The sequence below is a fragment of the Oreochromis niloticus genome, linkage group LG8 (assembly GCF_001858045.2).
Source record: "Oreochromis niloticus isolate F11D_XX linkage group LG8, O_niloticus_UMD_NMBU, whole genome shotgun sequence".
Lineage (NCBI taxonomy): Eukaryota > Metazoa > Chordata > Actinopteri > Cichliformes > Cichlidae > Oreochromis > Oreochromis niloticus.
In genome coordinates, this window is record NC_031973.2 from 13,082,061 (window position 1) to 13,100,950 (window position 18,890).

General features: G+C 42.9%; 1 protein-coding gene across 2 annotated transcripts in view; it reads right to left on the minus strand.

Moving 5' to 3' along the window:
* The window catches only part of LOC100702520 (adenosine kinase), a 133,824-nt gene that overhangs the window by 70,296 nt on the left and 44,638 nt on the right, over positions 1–18,890 (minus strand). For both annotated transcript variants that reach the window (XM_005471337.4, XM_003441823.5), the window contains 2 exons: positions 5,745–5,917; positions 509–617 (listed from right to left, as the gene is read on the minus strand). In XM_005471337.4, coding sequence (XP_005471394.1) covers positions 509–617; positions 5,745–5,917 — 282 coding nt within the window. The remainder of the gene's footprint in view (positions 1–508; positions 618–5,744; positions 5,918–18,890) is intronic.

The following is an 18,890-nucleotide window of genomic DNA, read 5'->3' on the forward strand; positions in this document are numbered from 1 at the left end:
AAACATGAGCATAGCAGGCCATCCCACTCCAGAAGCTGTAAGTAAAGACATTACCTCAGTGGGTGCAGCTCGAGCGTGTGTGAATATCTAAGCGCACATCTGTCCTCCTCAATCTGTGCGTGTGTTTTGTCTGTAAGGGGAAGATTGCGTGGGAGTGGGGGGGGAGCTAAAGCCGAATGAACTTGCATAATCAATTTTCACACTTTCACAGCACCTGTTGGCTTGTCTTCACGTTAAAAGAAATGAATGAATGCATTACATGTAGAACAATTTCACACTATGCTGCAGCTTCGCGCACAAAGACCTGGGGAAAAAAATGGGGGGAAAATGGAGCTGTATTGTCTCAATAGGTAACATAGCTCATTTCACTCGACAAAGGATGAATGGATATATTGACAATGCAGAAGGCGTGCTGAGGCATTTCCTGAATAAAGCCTCTTAACATTTTGTCCTCCTCTGGCAGTGGAGTTGGGGAACAGTCATTTTGAATGTAGAGGGTCTCACTTACCGCAATATAATAGACCTTGGCTTTCTTCACCAGCTCCCAGTTGCTGTCCAAGTCCAGGTGTTTTTCCTTTTTGTAGCAGTTTGCTGCTGCCAGGTTAGCAACAAGGGACCTGCCGAGACAGACCCCATAAATCTTCTGCCTCGCTTATCATCCATCTTAATTTTGTCTCAAAAACATCCTTAAAAAACACTCAGGCCCCAGACTTTCCTTTGTTCTTTTGTGATATATAAGGATGATAATAGTTCCTAAGAATGTCTGAGCCAAGGTGAATTAAAGTCTATCTGGATCTCTTTATTTTTCCTTTCTTTATCTAAAAAAAAAGAAAAAAGAAATACAGCAAAGAAAGGAGATTAAAATAAGCTGAGGGGTTTTCAAAGCCAAAAGAGAGACACCTTAAAATTATTCATATCATATTATCACCTGTAAAAGTTCTTCATAGATAACAAGGGTGGGAAAACAACAGAAAGAGATTACTAAATGAACACTTGAATAGTGAGTGGTGGGAGCTGGAAAGTGAAGCAGGTGGTATTATCTTAACACAGCTCATTAGCCAGTCCTCGTGCGCTGTATCTTTATGAGCGGCCATCAAAATGAGTGCAACCATCATAGCTACTTAGGCGAAAACTGCTAGGCGACCATATGACAGGAGGGTGTTGCTACACGAAGGTCTGTTCTCACATGGCGAGAAAAAAAAAAAAAAAGCTGCTCTCCGTGGTTAGTGTCAAAGAAAAGAGTAACAGTGTGCTAAGCTGATCAGTGATGATGTGTGATGATGAAGGCTACGATATGGCAGCTGAATTGGGACTGTGTTTGACCCGAGCTGCCGTAATGGACTCAAAAGGTTGCTACGAGCGTGACAGACAAAACGAGTGTCGTTAACTGAGAAAGTCCAACAGACGTGAGCAGAGCAAATAACCATTATGATGTGACATATTTAAGAGGAAAAGCTGAAATGCCACAGTGAGGCACTCCAGGTTAAAACGCTCATTAGGAATTTAAAGAATCTTGGGTTTAAACAAAAGGAAAGAAAAGAAAACTAGGGAATCCAGATGATTGCTTTCTAGTTTTATCAAAGTGGATTAACCGTCTCGCATCGATTTCTGTTATAACTCAGTCAAACTACAGTAAAAATAGCAAGGCACCCTCCTTGTAGCATTCGGTGACCGATTTTAAGAAGCTGAGATTGAGTGTGGCGGCCACTTTCAATAGTACTGGTCAGCTGGAGGAAACCTGTCGCCAAACACTTGGAGAGACTTCAATTGCTCTCACACAGATTGGTGAAGGTTTGCAAATAGTTGCCATCTGGTTTATAAGCGCAGACAGTCTGTGAACAGGTTGAAATCAATCTGTCAACCAGCACCAATAAGCGCAACTCGTATGTGACGCCTCTCTTTGCATTACCGGACTCGACTCTACTGGCTGACAGCTGCTTGTTTTTTTTGTTATACAGTGGAACCCCCGACTTAACGAAAAATTCAAGTTACGAAGGCACTTAATGGCAATATTTCTGCCCGTGTTACGGCAAAATGCCCGCGTAACGAAATCCGCTGGCTCTGACTGGCTGAGCCCAGAATGCCTACAATGCCCACAATGCCTTCCGAATCATGTGACAACCCCTTGGCTTTCGTACTTGTGCTTCGCTGTTCCAGTTGAACAACGTATTGTTGTTGCAGTTAGCAATTAGCCTATAGCCTATCGTTCACTCAAAAGGCGCGATGGGTGCTTCGACTTACGAAAATTTTCGACTTACGAAAGACCCTCGGGAACGAATTAATTTCGTAAGTCGGGGTTCCACTGTATTCCTACAGATGAGGACAGATTCACTGCCTTTGGTGAATCTCTCAAATTCCTCTAGATCTGATGGTCATTTGGCATGGACCTTGGTCTTCAGTTCACCCCACAGAATTTCAAGTCAATGCTTTATGAAGGCCAGTCGGTAACGTTTACTTTAATCTTCTGCAGGTAGTTCTTCACCATGAGCAACGTTGTTGTGTTGGAAGACAAGGCGATGACCCAGACTCAGTTTTTCTGCTGATTGCTTGAGGTTTTCTTTTAAAATCTTCACGTATCCTTCTTCCTTCTTTCAACTTGACGAGATTCTTAGTTCCAGGCATCCTCACATCATAATACTCACTGTGGGGATATTCTCTATCTCCAAACATCAGCAGCATCTCTGTGGCCAAAGAGCTCTAGATTTGTCTCATCTGATCAAGGGACACATTTCCAGTGTGTATAATCTTGCTTTACATTGCCCTCAGTATACTTTACTCTGGGTTAAAAGTGTTTCTGCTGCAGAAGTGGAGTTTTTCTTGGTCTTGCAACCTCGCAGTCCATTCCTGTGCAGGGTTTTAGTGATTGTTTTCTTTGAGAGTACAATTCCTGACTTCATTCCTCAAGTCATTCACTCGTGTCTCGGCAGTTGTTCTGGGGCTTTTAGACACATCTCTCACTAGCTTTCTTTCCAGAATCTTTGAAATTTCCGCTTCCTACTTCTGCCAGGCTTGTTCTGTACGGTGTGGCCTTCTTTGAAATTTCTTGATGATACTTCTCACTCCAGTTCTTGACACTTGGAAACACTGTGATAACTAAAGATAAAGTCTGAACTGGTTTCTTTTGTTTTTGGCATGAGGTTTTCTCAAATGACAGCTCAAACCATTGCTAAAGTTCTTATACTGTGTGTAAGCTAGAAGACAACCCTCAGTTTCAACTTGATTTTATAAGCTTTGAGCATTACAAGTTAAAGCACATTATTGCACAGCAGTGGTTTGTGCCATGGCTCAATAAAAAGATCAGGTGTCTAATAATATTGACCCGAGTGGTTTTATCTGAAATAATTCTGTTATTGTGTACACGCAGAAATAATTTACGCTTTCTAAAGAAAACTAGTATGTTTTGAAATGCTATGTTGGAAATCCCAAGTGCAGAGTTACCAAGTGGCTGTGTCATTTTGCAGTTAAATTAACGCCCTGCAGCAACAACATAACTGCTTGTGAAGGCATTTCTGTTTCAGATGAGGTTCTGGCTCTGCTCTGAATATAAGTAGTTAATGTGAATTTCTGTGTATGTGAACAGCAACAGATTTGTGATTCTTTTCAATTTATCACAAAGAAATTCCACCTAATTATCAACTTGACGCCATTCAGCTGCAAACCGATAGCAGCCCGATTCTATCGTATCGCCTTTTCATCCCATCTTTACGCACGAATGTCACTTTGAAGATGGCAGCTGACTGTGAGTGGTTGCAGACCTGGTCCTCATCTTCGAAAGAAAAATTTCAAAGCCAAAGAGACCACAAGTTCATTGCACACAGTTGTTGCATTTTTGGTCATGCTGCGGTCTCAAACTATTGTTTTCCTTTGTGAAGCTATAGCAGTTATGTTATAGAAAACCAGTGAATGTGGTGAGAAGGACTTCCCAGGCTGTGTAAACTCCAACAAACAACTGGCAACATAACAAAGGAATGGTTCACCCCCATAAACAAAATACTCAAGTTTTTCCACTGGCATGTAGTGCCATTTATTCATCTCCATTGTTTGGTTGTGAGACACCCAGCTTTGAAGATATTAGCTGTAGCGATGTCTGCCTTCTAATGAATAAAATTGAACAAAATTGTTTCATTGTATTTACATCTGTTTTTTAGAAAACGGGACCTGATTACTCCAAAAACTAAAAAATAAATCCACAAACTAGTCGTCATGTGTTTAGTGTATCTGTAATTTCCCTTCTACTTAACTACACCCCCTCCAGCCACAGAAGTGCGCATCATTGTTCACTTCAACAATCATTCCTTTTGCAAAGTGATATATTTGCTGGGTGTAGTTTGGTTGTGAGAAAATAGGCATTACTTTTACATTATTAACTTCCACAACATTCAAGAGAAGCCAGACATTTCTACAGACAATATCTCCAAAACTGGCAACTCACACCAAAGAAATCTAGACAGATAAATAAATAAACTTTAAGCTTTAAGTATTTATAATGTAATGAAGCTAAGCAATTAATTTATAGAGGTTCTTGCCAGTGCTTAATAATATATTAAGTTATGCTAAGGTCATCTTAAAGACTCAGAAGAGCAAAAACTAAGCTACAGAAGACAATTGCTGACAGGCTAGCAGCATCTTTTACCAAACTGGGAGTTTTTAAACATGAAAATTATCAGCAAGATCTTCACACAATCTAAAATATTTAAATATTTTAAATATTTGCACAAATTATTGCATTTTTCTGTATTGAAAAGTTGATATAAAGAAATTTGGGGCTGCAATTACTATGCAAAAACTCCGAGCTCCTGGAGAGACTGGCTGATTGAACCCCTGATTACACTTGTAAGATTTTAATAAACTAATTTCTTAATGGCTAAAATGTGATTATTCAACGTAGGGCATCTGCACAGATTGGAACTCAAACTGTCAGATTTTAGTAGCGGAGGCAGTGTTTTTTTTCTGTATCTTTGAAGACTTGCACTAATCAAAGCCTTAGGGCTGTGACACACTGGCTCCCAGTACTTCAAAGCCATCACCCTTCCAATCTGGCCCTGCTGGTGACCTTTCCTCTGGCCTCCTGAGCTGTCTGTTAAACACCTGTAAGAAATATTACAGAGCTCGTCTCCCTGAGCACGGCACCTGACCTTTTCAGGTGTCAGAGCCCACATCAAACAATCCCACTAAGACCATTCAGCAGGGCTGACTCCCGGGGCGGTCAGGGTCCAGGCGTTGACTGACTGACAACTCCAGTAGCAGCGGATAAAGGGCTGTAAAGGAGGGGAGTGTTTGGAGGAGGTGGTTATTGATCCACACCTGGTCTATCATGAACTGGAGCCCTTAATGTTAGTGATATTTGTGTGTGTGTGTGTGTGTGTGTGTGTGTGTGTGTGTAGGCTGTGACCTGACGATGCTGGCGTGAGAGTCACCAGAGAGGCTAAAGCCCCTTTTACAGTCGAGAAGGCTGACAGGTGAGAACTGGGATAGCCCAGGCATCCCTAACACATTGCTACTGTCAGCCTATAGATGGATGACAACCCACTGGGGCGGCAGAGACTGAGTGGGGGCCTGGAAAAACACACTCAAGCTGTTCCTTTTCCTTTTGATGTGTGAGCTGAGCTATGATTCCCTGTTATGACTTCTAGCCCCGAGAAGTCAACTGCTTGCCCGTGGAAGTCAAAATGAACCAAAATGACTCTCTTAAAGCCGGGTTACGGGGTTACTCCTTGGTCAAGGATAAATGAAAGGTTGCTAACCTATTGTCTCCCGTGATACAGGCTGCACAGGTGCCAGTCGGCTCCTCGTTTTGCTCATAGTAATGGGCATCGACATGGGCTTCTTCGGCCTTCTTCTTGAGGATCTCGCCAAAGCGGTCTTTCCCGATGCACCCGAAGAAGGTAGCCACCTTATGGGGCTTCTGGAGCATCCACTGGGAAGGAGAAAATGAAAACAGTTACACAGAGCTCAGTTTACAAAATATAAGTCTGTTTGAGGGGTCAAGTTCAGCTAAGGCAGATGGCACACAAACTGTAGCTTCACAGCAAACATACTGCTTGTGATATATGAGGGCTGCGAGCTGTCGTAAACAACCCAAGACCAATTCCACTCCGCACAGAGGCACTATTCTCATCCAAGCACTCCTTCCTCCATGTGTGCTAAAAACAGTCTCATCTCCTTATTTACACAAACCCCATAATTCAAGGCTTCATCCTTCTTATGCAAACACAGACTCTGAGTGTGTGACAGAGTATGCAGCCGCTACCGCAGGACACTCCCCGAACTGCTCGCTGGACAATTTTTGGTCCTGACAGTCTTGATGTACTCAGTGACTTTTACCTGATGAGGGAAAAGGGGGTGGGGGCTGCTCAAATTCTACAGCGCTCAGGTTTAACCTCCAAAGATTTATTGACGTACAGTACGTGCTGCTGTTTGCTCGTTTTATTGCAGACTCCTGTTTTGTTGCTGACGGGGGCCCCTTGTGAATGAGATGTTGCTGCTTTTGGGGATGACCTGTATATGTGTGAAATTAATCATTTCACACGACCAAACAGCGTCTCGGCGGGGGAAGAAAAATGCATTTTCATCAACCGTCTAGAGAAGCTCTCCTCTGTTTTTTGTTTTTTTGCGTTCCCACTGTGCCCCACCCTTCTGGTCTCCAGGTAAGTAGTTCAGATGAAAAAAAATAAGGAGGAAAAGGAAAAATAAAAATATCCAGGAAAAGATTCATTACATCGCACAAAGCTCACCTGTGTTTCCAGACTAAGGTTGACAATTTGCAAGCGCAGCTGATCAGGGCATAGAGTTTTCTGACTATCTATCTCTGTTTTATGAAACAAAGAAAAGTTCTTGCCTTGTTTACAGCCAATTTACCTCTTCATGACTAACGTGAGGGATGGCATAAATCCCATGTTAGCATTCTATTAAAGGCCAGTCAATTTTTAAGAGACAAAAAGAATGCTGTGCTCATGAATACACGTTGATTTTTGTGTTGTATGTCTTTTCTAATAATTTAATGAACTCTCCAATAAACAGACGTTGGGAGAGATGGACATCACTGTTCCGCCTAAATGTGTTTTACACCAAAAGGAGAGAAGAGAAGTTGCAGGCACAGCATGCTGTGGAGGCAAATTTTAATTTGTGTCTGCACCTTCAGCCTCAAGATATGAAGGATCATACTTATGTTTTGTCATCTGAGAAGGCGTCTCCTTTGCCAGAGAAACAAAAACGTAAAGAAACGGCGACACCGGCATCAAAATACAATGTCATTAGCAGATTAGACATCAGACCCTCCGGTCTCCAGATAACGAGCTGGCTACACATCAACAACAACAGGTGGTTATAAGTTAACGTTATGTTAGCTAATTGTAGCCTCTAGTGTCCTTAAATAAAAAAACATACTTCTGATAAAGAATTTGATAACATTCTAACTTTGTCTGAGATTATTTGCCAAGTGTCTGAGTCCAACAATGTTAGAAACTAAAGCAGGCTAACATTGGCCGCCCCTCCCTGAGCCTGGTTCTGCTGGAGGGTTCTTCCTGTTAAAAGGGAGTTTTTCCTTCCCACTGTCGCCAAAGTGCTTGCTCATAGGGGGTCATATGATTGCTGGGTTTTTCTCTGTATGTATTATTGTAGGGTCTACCTTACAATATAAAGCGCCTTGAGGCGACTGTTGTTGTGATTTGGCGCTGTATAAATAAAACTGAATTGAATTAAATTGAATACTACACAGTTTCACAGCCTCCTCCAAATAGCCATGGAAACATATTAACAGCTGAGGTAAACAGTGTACTTACAGCCTACACTCACTATAGATGAACAGCTGGGATTATGCACTTGAATTGGGAGGGTTAGGAAAACAGAATTCAGTTGACTGCAATCTGGAATCTACTGACATCTCATGGTGAGATTTTATAAACTGCAACTTTAAAGTTAGCATCACAAGGGGCGTGGCTACATTTCACCTGTTATGAATCTGATTAAATCAACTTGACCTCTAAGTTGTGTTTGTCACTTTTGGGACTAATTATGCACTAACAGCCTATCCCAGAAGTTTGTGCTTCACTTTTTGTGAATAAAATCAATGATTTTTTGTTCTTTTAGTTTTTTACTTCGCACTAATTAGCAGGTATTTGTTTTTGTGTGATGTCAATGGATCATCATTTTCTTCTTTCGGCTGATCCTATTGGGGTCAGCCCATTGGATCATCTGCCTCCATCTCACTCTATCCCTAGTATCGTCTTCTGTTACACCACTAAACCTTTAAGCAACTATCAAAACAATTCACAACAGTTGATTTTGGTTTTTGGGGTTGGTTTTTTCAGAAAAAATAAATAATGGACTTTTATTTTCCACACTAGGCCTCAGGAAATGAACAGTTATAATGTCGCACATGCCTGCTGCATCTTGGTCCGTGTGTGCGCCCTACCAACGTGTCATCTTGAGTCATGGTTCTGTCATTCAACCATGCCTCCAACTCCCCACCTGGCCGAAGTACACAAACACACCAACGTGTACGTGCGTGCGCACGACTGCGAGCTCTTCTTCCCTAACCTCTTGCTGCAGGCACCTCACACTTATCAAGGTCACTGGCTCGGGTACACGTCAAGTCCAATCTGATTTTCCCCTCGCCGCGATGAGCGCCAAATCCAAGGTTAGGAGCTGCGGGCTGTAAATAATGACAGCGCGGCCCCTCCATTTGCAGGGCTCTCAGGTGGGAATAGAGAGGGCCACTCAGGGGCCTCAGTCCCTCTGATGACAGCACGGTGAATCACAGCAACCACCGACCTCGCGAACATAGCCCCCCCCTCATCACACCTCCCTCTGAACTCTCCTACTTTCCCTCTCGCTCTGTCTCTCTCTGACCGTCGGCTGTACTCTCACTGCCAGCTCAGCTTGTCATTTTACAGGGTCATTAACAGACATAAGTACACACTAACACGAGCACACAGTGCACCTACACGGGGAAAAGGCTGACGTACACACACGTACACACAAAAAGAGAAATCCTGTTTAGTTCCACAACATCAAAACTCCCTCCTAAAAACACAAAAAGAAAAAAAAAATACGCCCCTGCTTTTGCCAGAAGCTGCTCTGCTACTCCAATAAACACAAAGCACCAATAGATAAGCAGAAAATGTCTTCATTATGAGCAAGAAAAAAATATATATCTTGCTGGTTTTTTTTCATCCCCTCTTTCACCCTGGTACGCACGAGCGGGGAGTTATATCAATTCATTTCCATCCCTGGCACCCTGCAGACAATCCCTCTCCATTCCCAGATTATGTGAGATAATACCTCCATTATGACAAAAGCGCTTTCCGCGGGGTCGCCGAGAGGTCAACCAACCCTGTGCTGGGTATTCATGCTTAGTCACATCCCAATTATATCGCAGTGGCAGAGGCAGGAATTGGCAAATGTACATCAAGGCGCTTCATTACTGAGGGCCGCTCCAGTGAAATTAAGCAGCAGATGAGACAGAGTGAGATTTGCCCCCAGGCGGCATGTTAGAGAGAGACTGCGAGAGAGAGAGAAAAAGAGGGAGGAAGATGGGAAGAAAGAGGGAAGCTGAAGTAACAGATTTTTGTGGAGGTGCTGGGAGCTTGTATCTCGCGCAGCAGCTCATGTATATTTACTTAACTGGGGAGAACGCTGGTCCCCAAAGATTAATAAGTTCCCATGATGCACCCAAGCAACATATCTCTAGGTGCGTTTTTCGATACAGGAGGGAAACCTAATGCAAACAAGAGAGAAAAACACCCATGAAAAGCAGGCAGTAAGATGATGCACAGGCTCAGTCGCTACAGGCAAAGCGGTGATAAGTGTACATTATGTTAAGTGGAGAATACGTCTGGCGTCTCTTTCTATTTGGCTTCCATTTAGCCAAATAATACCCCCCCCCCCGACACACACTCTCCCAAACCTACCCAAAACCGGCCCCCAGGCACCCAGATAGCTATTAATTATGACATCTCATGGTTGCAAGGAGCCCCACTTGGGGATCTGACCTAGGCTCGCTCCTCAACACCCAGCAGCTGCCACTCTTCACTACGGAAGCAGCCGTTTCGCGTGGCGACTTCCAGGAGGGCAATTACACAGCCCAGATGAGATGAGACGGCTGAATGTTTGGGACTTGAGTGCTCAGGCTGCCATTAGCACTATAAGCTATTACATTCCCCCTTCTTTTCCTGCCCCCCTTTTTTTGTGTTCAACTCCCTCCTCCCATCGTCTCCCTCACTCGCTGCTGTATATTGATGAAGTAGTAATGGGACCTCTAGTTAGATATTCCTGCTGTAAAAACATTGTCTTGTTTCTAGTCTCCCTCAGGGGTCAATGTATTCTCCTGGAGTTGCTGGGAATAATTTCTGCTCTATTAATGATGCAATTCCAATGCAATTCAGATCTACTGAAGTCGCAGCACAGTGCCCCCCCCCCCTTTTTTTTTGCAGGGAGTTGATAGACGCCGCTGTGTGTTATCCTGCAGCTTTACAACAAAGTGGTGCCTCCTGCACATCATGGGGAAGTCGAGTGGCTGTCACTTGTTTCAGTTCATCCTTAAAACAAGGACAGAGAAGTCCCCATTCTCCTTGCCTCACCTCACTAGCAGTTCCTCTTGAGAAGAACTTGACCGTGCCTAATGATGGTCACATTAATTATAGGCTTATCAACCTCAGCAAAAATTCAATAGGGCTATTTATAGAGGCCTAAAATAGCTGAGGGCGAGGGTTCTGCTCGCTAGGGTGGCTTATAACAGCCTCCTCTCACTCCAAAGCCCCTCTTTTGGAGCTAAAGGCGGAGGCTGATCGGCGTTTCTTTTTACCGTGCAGTTAAAACAACTAGTAAGCATCTGTCCATCAGCGACTGACATGGAAGGTGCTTATATATAAAGTATTGGTGAAGCAGAGGGCCCTTACCACGAGCGCTGACATTGATGAGGTCTGGCAGCTTCCATTAAATCACTCTTTGCTGTAAAGTGCCGGGCATCAAAGCAACCGGCTGAGGATTTTTCACTCAATCAGGTAACACACAAGGCGCCCCCACCCTCCTGCCTGTTCTCTCAGGGGCTGGAGCCTTCTGGTCAATAACTCCAATCAGTTCAATTTCATGCACAGTTAGCCATGTTGGGGTGCTAGGGCAATGCTCGCACTGGGGTTGCATATGTTGTTGTTGTTGCTGTTGCTGTTGTTGTTTTTCTTTAATTTTTTCTCTTCCCTGAGAGGGTTGATAAGTGGGGTGGGGACCTGTACTGTGTAAAAAGTGGAGACTAGCCAGGGCTAGCATGGCTGTTTTAACTCTCCCTCAGCACAGCAGGCTTCTTGCCAAGCTATTAAAAATCTCTGTGCTCTGCTTTAGTGACACAGCTAAAAGAATAGAGGGAACGCGGGAGGGAGAGCTGTAAATGATCAACACGATAATGAGCTGATTATCAGTCAAAGGCATGGATAAGCCTTCTCTCCAGTAATTTCCTTTTAGATCAGTCAACCACACTCTCCTGTCTGCAATCAACACTCAAAGGGAAGGCATAGCATGCAGCCTGACGGGAAACCGGCCCAATATCGGCTTCAAATATCCAGATCATAGTTGTCTTCTGTTCAGTGCCTCGCTCGTCCCTTGCTGACACACCAGCATGGTGGTGAGGCTCGCCACTGAAGTCTGCTTTTGTAATGGATGTTTCACAGTTGTCATGCGGCTTTAGGATCTGGCTGCAGGACAACACCGATGACTGATGCTCCACTGATGCTCAAATGTAGTGTGCAATCTGTAAGTATTTGGACGTTGATACATCTCCTATTGTTCCGACACTACTTATTTAACAACAACGGAGATTAAAAGAGCCGAGCCCCAGCTTAATAAATCCCATTAAACAGGGACTTTAACTACTTGGAAAACAGTTTCCTCCTGGGAATCAGAAGTGAGTAATGACTATACTAATGGGTGTGACTAAGAACAAAGCAATCAAAACTTTGTGAACAAGCTTGTGCTTTTCCAATCAAATGGAAAGTGGGAATTAAAACATAAAGCAAAGGTAATGACATGACTCCATAAGAGGACTGTAGTCTCCATTCGCTATTTTTTAAACTGCTGAACAGGATGAGGATTGTTAGACGCTTCCTCATTAGATACTTTGCATTATAATAGAGTGCAAATGCAAATCAATTTGCATCAGCTACTGTTATGCAAATACACTTGAGGCCAAAACAAGATTACATAATTAACCAAGAACCACTAATTTCAATGCTGATTCCCACCTAAGACGATGTATGTGTGTTATTTTAATCACAAGCAACAGAAGGGCTGTGGACAGATTATACACCTTTGCTCCAGCACTATATTTTTATTATTCTGCATATGTACTCAACACACATAAGAGAAGGTAAGAGAAACATGATTTTGTCTATAAAGTGTTTTCAAACATGCACTGTAGCCTTGAAATTTTCTAGGCATTGCCTGACAGAGATGCACACCAGAGCACAAATTTCCATGATCGAACTTTAAGCAATCTTTAACCTTCCAGTTTCTCAATGTAAACTCCATATGGGTAAGATTTTTATTCAATGCAAGACTGGCAACAGTGGGAAAGAAAAACTCCCTCTTAGCAGGAAGAAACTCCAGGGTGGAACAGCCATCTGCAGTGACCAGTTGGGGGTTAGGGGAGTCAGGCAGGACAAAAACATGCAGTGGAAGAAAGCCAGAGATTAATAATAACTAATGAATAAACGCAAAGTGGTGGATAAGTGAAGAAAAAACACTCAGTGCATCACGGGAAGCCTCCAGCAGCCACGGCATAATGCAGTGTAACTAAGGAAGGGTTCAGGATCCCTTGATCCGACCCTAACTACAAGCTTTATCAAAAAGAAAAAATTTAAGCCTAATACTCTGGTTTTACGCCTAAACCAGAGTTGTAAGAACATGTCTCCCGCTGTGTGCTACAAGTCAGAAAGAACAATTGCAGATGTGACATTCCCCCGACACACTCTGTATGTGCAGAAAAGGCTTAATAGAAGCAGCAAAGCCATGTGCCACTATGTCATGGTATATTAAAATTTTAGAATTACCACCTGACTCGTATACACTCCGAATATTATTAGTGAAAACTTTAAAAGACGGTGTTTTGCCAATAAAGCTGGCCCTGGCAGAGCACAAAGCCGTAGCCATCGTAGTAGACATCACTTAAAATATGAAAGTTAATGCAAAGAAGCTAAAAATGTACACATTTTACATTTTCAACCTGCCACCCACAGCTTTGACATCCAAATCAAATTACAAAGTGAGATAAGGACACAATGGCTACAAAGTGTGGCCATTATCTCCAATTTGGTTGCCGAGGTATGATTTTGAATAATAGCCAGAAGTTATTCAATGCGGTAGACTTTAGGATCAAACCAAAAATGGGCAAGTTATGGACAAATACATGCTTTGTGAGATTGTGACGACTGTAACCTTTCGACCACCAAGTTCATCCTTACTGAATGTTTGTCTGAATTTGTTCCACGTTTTCTGTTTTTCTTGTATCGTTGGTGTTACCTTATGAATTCATGTTTTTATACTTGAATTAAAACAGATAAATGGAACGCTCCAAGTGATGGGGAAATAAACAGTCTGGCTTTTCTAGGCAGTAGCAAAACCGCCCCTGGGGAATGAGTCCAGACAACAAAAAAAACACCCAAACAAACAGTGGTGGCTCACGGGTCCATGTACACATACGTGTGTCACAAAAGGGGTGGGGGGGCAGCTTCCAGGAACAGCTGCCCCCCAGGAACGGGTTTGATAAACATCAAACCCGACGACGCGCCGACACACTCCATAGGTTCTGATGTTAAACGCGACAAGAATGTCCCCAACAGTATCTCTGCACCCTCTTCAGAGAGCTATCAAAGGGCAAGTTCAGTGAGCACACAACAACCCCCCCCCCCTTCCGCGCTACATACACACACCTAACACATCTCACTGCAGCATCTTTGCGCTGCATAGGAATCAGGGATGTGTCGCTGTCTCCAGGCGCCAAGTTTATCTAAAAAGGAAACACCTGATTTTTTTTTCCTAGCTCCTCTCATTCCTCGCCTCCCTTGTTAAACACACAACCTTGATTTTGTTTTCTGTTGCCCGGAAGGAGTGAATTATTTACAGGATAAACAAGGTGATGTTGTTTCAGTCAGTCAGAGCCAAACTCCCCTATCGCAGCAACATAGAGGCAGACGGGTTTACCTGGCAGGCATGAGGGGCTGAGCTTGGATACAGAAGCCAGGCAGCAGCTACACAATGGCTGCACGGTGATACTTATCTGAGGAGTGGTGGGGAAGGGGGGAGCAAGGAGAAAAAATACCTCCACACCACATTCATGGGTTGGGAGTCCCAGACTGGCGGGTTGTCCTCTTTATCTGCAGAGACAATGGGGGCTATAAAAGAACATGAGCTGATTTACCGAGCCTGAGTGTGCATGAGGTGAGGATGGGGGTATTATTAAGAGATCATAAAGTGGCATTTGTGTTTGGGGTTTGTTGCCGTACAAGGTTCAGGCGGGGAGATGATGAGGGACCTTTGCAGCTAAAGCCGCTAATCCTATCTGTGGTCTGTGGGCTCCAGCTGGTGGGAGTGCAGCTGTGCTCGGCCCCTGCACAGGTGAATCGGTTCTGGGTCCCGCTTCCGTAACTTCCATAGACGAAGTATGGCGGATTTGCACGGTGCTTTGATCTCGCAGAGACGGCAGCAGCGGCAGCGGCACTCGCCTTACCCCCCCAGATGCAGTGACAGTGCGGGTGATCCGTGTTACCCAAAAGACTTCTTTTCTTTTTAAACGTATGCCAAATGACAGCGCCGGTTTGAGGCTTACAGCAGGTCAGGCCTGAATAAATTCAATGTGGCAGTGCAGAAAATTCACTTCTAAACAGTGCTGCAGGGAGAAAGTGAGTTTTAATGAGTGTTGTGACTGCATTCTGTGATACAATTTATCATCTGCATGAACATGAAGCGATGAGCGAAATCATTTAGGAACGACGGTTGTTCTCCGACACTATAAATCAGTGTTTCCCAAAAGATCCAACGTTCGATTACCAGGAGCAGTAATTCAGGCATGCGTGAAGTCAAACCCTGAACACGGGCAGATTACAGTTTCTGCTAATGGTGGTCGTGCTACATTATCTCAGCTACAGACTTGTGTTGCCAAGGAAATTCGGGCCTTGAAACAGCTGACGGAACAGCTGTGCTTCCAGCTTGACCTCTGACCCAGTCTGAAAGTGATTCACATTTAACACACTGATTTACTTACCAAGGACACAATGGGAGGATATGATTGGGCCCTCGGTGCGGATTTAAAAACAAAATGCCTAATGTCTTTACGTGCTGTAGAGAGATCGCACTTATCATATTACTCATGCCTTTGTGTCCTTTCCTGCAGGCGCAGAGGTTTCTCTTCATGTTACCAGCTGGAAATATCAGTGATGAGCTTCTCCGCTTACTAAGCTCATTGGTGTGGAGGCAGTTTGTGTGCAGATTCTGTGGCCGGCTGGCTGCACAGGTAAGCAGAAAATAGCTCTTAGCTCCGGCCTGACCTTGAGAAGGATGCCATTCAATCAGCGAGCTCACTGCAGTAAAGGCCCTATCATTGCACTAATAGACTGAATCTTCCTCTCTGCCCAGATCATGGACAATGCATGAATGACTTCCTCCTGCTTGACAAGTTAAAGGGGCAATTTATTCAATAAATTAAACAGAGAAAATAAGCCATGATGAAAGAAATACTGGTGTGGCTGTTGGGCGGGTATAGATTGAACTCGTGTAACAGTCTGCACACCTAATTTAATTTTCAGTTTATAGACATAACACAAGTGGATGACGGCAATTGACAAAACAGTTAAAATGCAAGACTGAACAGACTGTGCTCGCGTTCTCATTGCCAAGAACGAACATCAGCAGTAGAGAGTGTTCGGTGCGCTCCTTATCTACGCCCAATCATCCAGCTGGAAGCAGGCAGAGTCAAAGTAATAAGGATGAGATTTAAAAACTGTTGCCCGCTTTGAACTCCGAGGTTGTGCGCTCAAATTCCACCTTATCATCTGGCAGCTTAAAAAAATAAGTTGTGTTATTTTTCTGACTGCTTACAGAGAGAGGGAGAGGGAGAGAACATACTGGAACGGTCATAACTACTGGCTGCTGCAGTGCATCGTGACAAACAACGGAGAAAAACTTGGGATTTATTGCTCTGATAACCTTCCAGATTCCTTCAGTTGGTGCTGTATGCCAGACAACTCCAACAGAGTTATGCATCATTAATCCCCATGAACACTGCCAGTGATAAATAATGCTCTGTGTCCCTATGAAAAATAAGGCAGTTATTACCAAACCATAAAGAATGGTATTTGTATCATCACTTCAAGCAGATAATAATGTGAAGATACGATGTTTCAAGGATTCAAAAGCACACTGACAGTGACGGTAAGCAGTATATTTCTGCTCTCGTCAACTTGCTGTTAGAGAAAGAACTCTCAATAAATAACAGCACTTGCACCGAGCAAATCAGAGATCTTTATATCCATGCCATAGTGCTTGCAATACTGAGTAGACACTCAAGCTATCAACTGCCATTCAGCCAATGATAAATCAAGGTAAATAATGACTTAGCTTCGTCTCTGCAAGATGCATAGCGCCAAATAGCAGGTAATCACTTGGAGCACAATACAAAGTGCGTCTAGAAACCTGTTGCACGATGTTTTTCCCACAAAGCGTGGCTCATTTCACTCGGCTGATAATTTCTCAAGGCTCAGACTTGAACCCAGTCCAATAAACATAGTAATACTATATCCCCTACAGGTGTAAAATTCTTGGTGGTTAAGCATCGCAAAAAGAAACTAGAAGGAACTCTGTTTGATACAGAGATGTTTCCAGCGCCAGATGCTGTGGGGCCCTCTCTTGTGAGAAGCCGGGCGAAGATCACTTACTTTCCTATTGAGAGCCGGAGCATAAATTCAAACCCGGCTATAAATCAAATATAAATTTTCAGCTCCCCTCACTTTCTCGGGAACGGCTGCAATAACAATGTCATTCGACTCTGCCTGGTTGCCATTAATGCTCTGGATTCCATCCATGCTAATGATTGGGCCCTGTATCCTGTGCGTTTTACAAAGCCCGCAGAAAAAGAAGGGAAATATTACTGACCTATTTAATGCTTTGCAGGTTAAGAGAAGAAACCAAGGTCTGTGGTAGACACTCTTTACATATACACTATTTCCACACGCTCTCAAAATGGATTTTCCTTGCCAGATATAACACCCTGCGCGCCAATGATTTTAATATACCGAAACGCTGCGACTACGACTTTAACATTTTTAGACAGCAAAGTTTCTGAGCCAGAAAGGAGGACAATGCACTCCCTGCTAAATCTAACTTGAGTGAAAAATGTGATTTCTATTTAGATATTGTTCTGTGTGCCAACAAGCCTTTCCTTCTGCCAAAAAACAGAACTCGATCTCATTCAGGCTATTTTCTCCTTGAAATCACAGTCGCGTAATGTTCTTTAAAAAAAAAATAAAATAAAAACACGAAGCGTGGGCCAAGACTGATTCACCTAACTCCCATCCCACACACATATTTACTGGAATGGCCACATATCACAGTCTGAGCAGTTTTCATAACCCAAATATATACAGACTAGTATCAAAATCCAATTCATATATTTGTTTCACACAGTGTAAACAGACTTTTTAATTCCAGTGAAACCATAACCCCAAAGTGGAGCACGGCTAGCAGATTCTGGTTACAGAGCGTGTTTGGAGAGAGAGGTTTTCTGGGTGAAGCACACTTTATTTTTTAAGCAAAAAGCAAACCAATTTCAGTGCAACACCTGCACCCTTCTGCCCTGTTGGCTTTGGCGAAGTAGATTCAATGAGTTTTCAGCCAACAGTACAGGGCTGTGTGCCTGTAAGAATCTGCACTGACAGAAGGCTTTTAGAGAAGAACCAAGGTCACCACTACAATAACACAGCACTGAGGATGTACTCAGAGCCAGGGGGAAGTGCTGTGTCTCTCACACCCTTGAAATAAAAACCAGTGAGTGCGGAATGATACTAAGTTCAATAAACTTCACTTTGCTTTGTAACCTCTGCAGAAAGACTAAACAAGCAGAAGAGAACATCTGTTCTTATAGTGTTAAACACTTAAATATAAATCAACTTAGATTTAAAAAAAGAAAATCATTACACCATTATTTATATTTCACGGCTAATGGATGTGACCTCTAATATAAGCAGCATTAATACTGCGTTAATATCGTGTTAGTTTATAATGTCGTAGGCCGATCTCTGACAGGGGTAATGCTGTCACACAGCTGCTTTCAGAATACAAGAAAACACAATTCAAGGACAGAAAAACAAGTTTAACTCAAGATTTATGAGAATCATACACTGTAAAATATAACTTGTTGTTTCAACTTAAAAATATGAGGTAAAGGGCTGCCTTAAAATTTTAAGTTAAGTCAAGAAATAGAGTTTGTTCTTATAACACAACCAATTGTTATCTTAATGAAAAATCACATGTTGTCTAAACTTTCATCTTAGTTTAGTTGACTGAGATTTATTAGTCAGTTCAACTCCTTTAATTGTCATCTTTACTTGGGAAAACCCTTTCAGCTAAATTAAAATAATCTATTGTTTAAACTCTTGTCCTAGTTCAGTTGACTTGGGTTTTTTAGTTAATTCAAATACTTTAGTAGTTCTTTTAACTTAGGAATCTATTTTAGCTTAACTAACATAATCTGTTAGCTAAGTTGATTTAAGTTTATTAATTAACTGAGCTCCTTAAGGTAGCTGAGTGAACTTGTAAATCAGTTTCATTTTAATTATCAGAGTTGATTGACTGGATGTAAAGAAAAATGTGTATTAAACATCTTAAGTTTTGTTTTGTTTTTTTTGGCT